General features: G+C 32.7%; 1 protein-coding gene across 3 annotated transcripts in view; it reads right to left on the bottom strand.

Moving 5' to 3' along the window:
- Window positions 1-526: 526 nt before the first annotated feature.
- Window positions 527-6,000, bottom strand: part of igsf5b (immunoglobulin superfamily, member 5b) — an 83,391-nt gene continuing 77,917 nt past the window's right edge. For all 3 annotated transcript variants that reach the window (XM_073924364.1, XM_073924363.1, XM_073924366.1), the window contains one exon: window positions 527-1,376. In XM_073924364.1, the coding sequence (XP_073780465.1) occupies window positions 1,269-1,376 (108 nt within the window). In that variant the 3' untranslated portion in view covers window positions 527-1,268. The remainder of the gene's footprint in view (window positions 1,377-6,000) is intronic.

Below are 6,000 nucleotides of genomic sequence, written 5' to 3'. Positions count from 1 at the left end.
AACAGTGCTTACAAAATATTTGCCCATTGGCAACTCTAGTTGCCATATGTTCAAATGTAATTTTCTTGAAAAAAAAAAAGAAAAACTGGAGAAAATAATTGTAAAGCATGTTCATATATGACAATATTAACAAGGATATACAAAAAAAAAAATTGATCTTAAATTTACAGTAAATTACTGGCTAATAATTGCATTACTTTCACAGTAAGGTACTGTATGTAAATTCAGAGTAAATTACCGTGATGTACGTCATAATAACAATAATTCTGTAAATATTTCTAAATATCAAAAAAGTGCCTGTACCATCATAAACGTTAATGTGTATTAATTTCTATTTTGAATAAAATATAAAGTGTTTGAATTCCTATAACTAACATGCAAAAGATATAGCCATTTTTACAGTAATTTGCTGTAATCATGATGCCTGCCTTAATTTTACAATAAAATTCTGAATAGGTGAAATTTAACAGTTAAATCCTGTATGGTGACACCAATGTAATTTACAGTGAAAAATTACAGTAACATGTAAAATTCTGGGAATTTATTACAGTGTATGCATGAAACAATTTTTTAAAAATTGGGCACAAATGTGTTAACTCAAACAAAATAAAAACAAATAGTTTATAACAAAGAATATATAATAATAATAATAATAATAAAAAGTATTTAAAAGCAACAAAACACAAATTAAAAACTAATAAAATTATTAAAAATATCACTACTAAAATCAACACTAAAGCACTAAAGTAGAAAATATATAAATAAAATCTGATTCAACATATATAAAACAGTATATTAGTAAATCAAAATAACTACAAAATAAGACTGATTCAGGGCTCATATTTTGTGATATGTCCCCACCTTCTTGACACTCGAGCCATTACATCCTGGTCTTCAGCACATTATTATTAGCGTACCAATAATGGCAAGACTCACATCACCTTACAATTAATAGGTTCTATCTGACATTTTTTGTCAAAATTGAGTTATTGACATATTCTTATTAAATGAAAACTTATTTATATTATGGAATGTTTTTTATAAGTTGTTTACATTTAAGGATTTTTGCTTTAAAAACAAATGTTACACACATACTGTTTGCTACATGGAATGCAAAAACTTTAAACTTGACATCTCAAAATCATTCAGAACGCAGATAGAAACTTATAATATCAAGGTGACGACTTTGTGGCAAAACACTGGCCTAAAAAACGGCATGTAATCCACTATTCTTGCAGTAAGTGGCTAACGTGTGTTTGACCCAGAGGTCAGACTGTGGTGACCTGGCGGACTGTCTTCTTTGCGCTATTGGAGTAAAGGTTAGAAAAGTCTTCATCCTCCTGGTTTTGAGAGCTGAAAATGACAATATCAGGAACCTGTACAGAACACAAAACATAAATTGATAAAAACCAGGAAACTTGATAAATGAACCTTGATTTAAATGCATTGATCCTATTTCATGATAACAACATTTGACAGCAAATGAGGATATGACACAAGTAGACATACACTCTGACTTCTTAAAATGAACTGAATCTAAACAATTCTTGAGTTTTTAGGGGACAATTTAATTGTTTTATGTTCAATCCACTTCACATTTGTAAAAACAAGTAAGTTAACTTAATCGATTTGTGTTGCGACAACATGGAGTTGTGTGGAACCCTGCATTTTTTACAGCAAACGCAGATATTGAATTCAATATATTGTTATAACAAGCACACATGATACTGATATTGTGAGCTCTTCCAAAAACAGAGAATACTTTTATCTTATTTTAACTTTTGGATTTTTTTTAAGAATATTGACATTGCATTTGCAGTGTGTTCATAACATAAAGATTCAGAAACTTTTTTTTTTTTTTGATGTGCTGGTTGAAGGTCTCTTCACATTTCAATAGTAAAGATTAAAGTAAATGATCTAAATGTGTTTATATGTATTTGTATATTCTGGGTAAGGCATGAAACTAAAAAATGTTCATTCAATTAAAATTGGAGTGCAACGTGTGTGTGTTTGTATGTATGGTGTGTATATGTGTATAGAACACATCATATGTGTATAGAATGTATTGTGTGTGTATATGAATAGAATGTATCATGTGTTTATAGAATGTATCATGTGTTCATCAACTTACAATACCTCAATGGTTACGTCGCTCACCTCTCACACCAGAGACCCATGATCTATCCCTGACAGGAATGTATGTTTACCATTTGAGCATAATTATTGTGTGCACATGAATGTATCAAGTGTGCATATGTATAGCTGTACCTGTAGCTTAGTGGTTGCGTTGTTCGCCTCTCACACCAGAGACCCAGATTCTATCCCAGCCTCTGACAGGAATGTACATGTATCATGTATGTATGTAGTGTATATGTAATTATTGTGTCATGTGTGCATATGTAATTATTTTATCATGTGTGTATATATATGTATCTTCTATGTATGTATATATATGTATCTTACATCATGTGTGTATATGTAATGATTGTATCATGTGTGTGCAGGTATAGAATGTATCATGTAAGCATTGTTTCATGTGTGTATATGTATGGATTGTATCCTGTGTGTCTATATGTAATGACTGTATCATGTGTGTATAGGTATACAATGTATCATGTGTGTATATGTAATGATTGTATCATGTGCGTGTATATGTAATGACTGTATCATGTGTGTATATGTATAGAATGTATTATGTATTCATCAACTTCCAGTAGCTCAGTGATTGCATCGTTTGCCTCTCACACCAGAGACCCAGGTTCTATCCCAGCCTCTGACAGGCATATATATGTATCGTGTGTGTATATGTAATGACTGTATTGTGTGTGTATAGAATGTATCATGTAAGCATTGTTTCATATGTGTATATGTATGGATTGTATCCTGTGTGTATAAAATGTATCATGTGTGTATATGTAGTGATCGTATCGTGTGTGTATGTGTAATGATTGTATCGTGTGAATATGTAATGATCGTATCATGTGTGTATAGGTATAGAATGTATCATGTGCGTGTATATATGTCATGATTTTATCATGTGTGTTTAGGTATAGAATGTATCATGTGTGTATATGTAATGATTGTATCGTGTGTATAGGTATAGAATGTATCATGTGTGTATATGTATGTAGTGTTTATGTAATGATTGCATCATGTGTGTATAGGTATAGAATGTATCATGTGTGTATATGTAATGATTGTATCATGTGTGTGTGTATATGTAATGATTGTATCGTGTGTATATGTACAGAATGTATCACGTATTCATGAACTTCCAGTAGCTCAGAGGTTGCGTCGTTCGCCTCTCACACCAGAGACCCAGGTTCTATCCCAGCCTCTGACAGGAATGTATATGTATCATGTGTGTGTAGATATAGAATGTGTCATGTGGCATTGTTTCATGTCTGTATATGTATGGAATTTCTCATATGTGTTCAAGTATAGAATGTATGAATTGTATCATGTGTGTATATGTAATGATTGTATCATGTGTGTATAAGTATAGAATGTATCATGTGTGTATATGTAATGATTGTATTGTGTGTGTGTATATGTAATGATTGTATCATGTATTTATCAACTTCCAGTAGCTCAGTGGTTGCGTCATTCGCCTCTCACACCAGAGACCCAGGTTCTATCCCAGCCTCTGACAGGAATATATATGTATCATGTGTGTAAATGTAAATTTTGGATCATGTGTGCATATGTATTGATTGTATCATGTGTGTATATGTAATGATTGTATCATGTGTGTATAAGTATAAAATGTATCATGTGTGTATATGTAATGATTGTATCGTGTGTGTATATGTAATGATTGTATTATGTGTATGTATATGTAATGATTGTATCATGTGTGTATGGGTATAGAATGTATCATGTAAACATTGTTTCATGTGTGTATATGTATGGATTGTATCCTGTGTGTATAAAATGTATCATGTGTGTGTATATGTAATGATTTTATCATGTGTGTGTATATGTAATGATTGTATCATGTGTGTGTAAGTATAGAATGTATCATGTGTGTATTTGTATAGAATGTATCATATATTCATCAACTTCCAGTAGCTCAGTGGTTGCATCGTTTGCTTCTCACACCAGAGACCCAGGTTCTATCCCAGCCTCTGACAGGAATATATATGTATCATGTGTGTAAATGTAAATTTTGGATCATGTGTGCATATGTATTGATTGTATCATGTGTGATATCATGTATCATGTGTATGTATATGTAATGATTGTATCATATGTGTGTATACATAATGATTGTATCGTGTTTATATGTAATGATTGTTTGTATGTAATGACTGCATCATGTGTGTATATGTAATGATTGCATCATGTGTGTATATGTAATGATTGCATCATGTGTGTATATGTAATGATTGCATCATGTGTGTATATGTAATGATTGTGTCATGTGTGTATTTGTATAGAATGTAGTATGTATTCATCAACTTCCAGTAGCTCAGTGGTTGCGTCGTTCGCCTCTCGCACCAGAGACCCAGGTTCTATCCCAGCCTCTGACAGGAATGTCTATGTATCATGTGTGTATATGTAATTTTTGCATCATGTGTGCATATGTATTGATTATATCATGTGTGTATATGTATTGATTGTATCATGTGTGTGTAGGTATAGAATGTATCATGTGTGCTTATGTAATTGTTTCATGTGTGTATATGCTATATGCGTGTATGTATATGTATAGAATGTTTCATGACATCATCAACTTTCAGTAGCTCAGTGGTTGTGTCATTCGCCTCTCACACCAGAGACCCAGGTTCTATCCCAGCTTCTGACAGGAATGTATATGTATCATGTGTGTATATGTAATGATTGCATCACGTGTGTGTATATGTAATGATTGTATCATGTGTGTGTATATGTAATGATTGTATCATGTGTGTGTATATGTAATGAATGTATTGTCTGTGTATAGATATAGAATGTATCATGTGTGTATATGTAATGATTGTATTGTGTGTGTATAGGTATAGAATGTGTGTATATGTAATGATTGTATCATGTGTGTATAGGTATAGAATGTATCATGTAAACAATGTTTCATGTGTGTATATGTATGGATTGTATCCTCTGTGTGTATATGTAACGATTGTATCATGTGTGTGTATGTAATGATTGGATCATGTGTGTGTAGTGTGACAAGTCTCTTTGACCAACCCACTGGTCGGCCGAAAGTGGGAAGGACAGAGACTCATCTGCTCAATTGGGAACACCTGAGTTCTCCTCTATAAAAGCCAGCAGTGTTGGCTTGTGATAAAGCCGTGCTTTTGCTCCTGTTTGTTTTGTTTTGTTTCTTTTAGCTTTGGTTAATCTTTGATTTTGGCTTACCTAAAGTGAGCTCTTTATTATTCTTTAATGTTTAAATAAATACTTTTGGTACCAAACCATCTGGTGTATGTCCTCCCTTTAATTTTGTCATCGCCTTTGAGCCGGGTCGTGACAAATATGGGGGCTCGTCCGTAAGTTTAATTAGGTAATAACTTTGTTGAATTAATGAATTTCGTTTATCTAATGATTAATTCGTTAAGTATATATATATTTTTTGGATTAATATTCGTTTTGTTGCCATTGTTTGTGGAGGATTATATCAGATGGTTTGGTTTCTTTTTGTTTGATGGGAGCACGGCCATGAATTTGGGTAAGTCTGGACTTTTTTGTGTATTTGTGGAGAGATTTGTTTTGGAATAAGCTTTTCTCTGTGCAGGTTTAGTGAGGTGTCCTTTGGATGCTTCAAAATATTTTTTGTTTTAGTTTGTTATTTTTGTATGGTGAACGCGGCTGGAGCAGTTGTCTCGGGTACACGTCCGTGTTTTGCAGCGGTGATTTGTCAATTGGTCGCTGTTGCAAACGCTGATTTACAGTGTATAAGAACCCGCCGCAAGTAACTGTATGAAGACTAGGGTTGAGTTTAGTTAGCTTTAAATTTCAGTTAGAGGGAACTGTATGTTCTAGTCTTATTTCTCCTCAAAT

The sequence above is a fragment of the Danio rerio genome, chromosome 15, assembly GCF_049306965.1.
Source record: "Danio rerio strain Tuebingen ecotype United States chromosome 15, GRCz12tu, whole genome shotgun sequence".
NCBI classification, from domain to species: Eukaryota; Metazoa; Chordata; class Actinopteri; order Cypriniformes; family Danionidae; genus Danio; species Danio rerio.
Note: the sequence above shows the minus strand (reverse complement) of the source record. Positions and strands in the feature narration are given on the sequence as shown.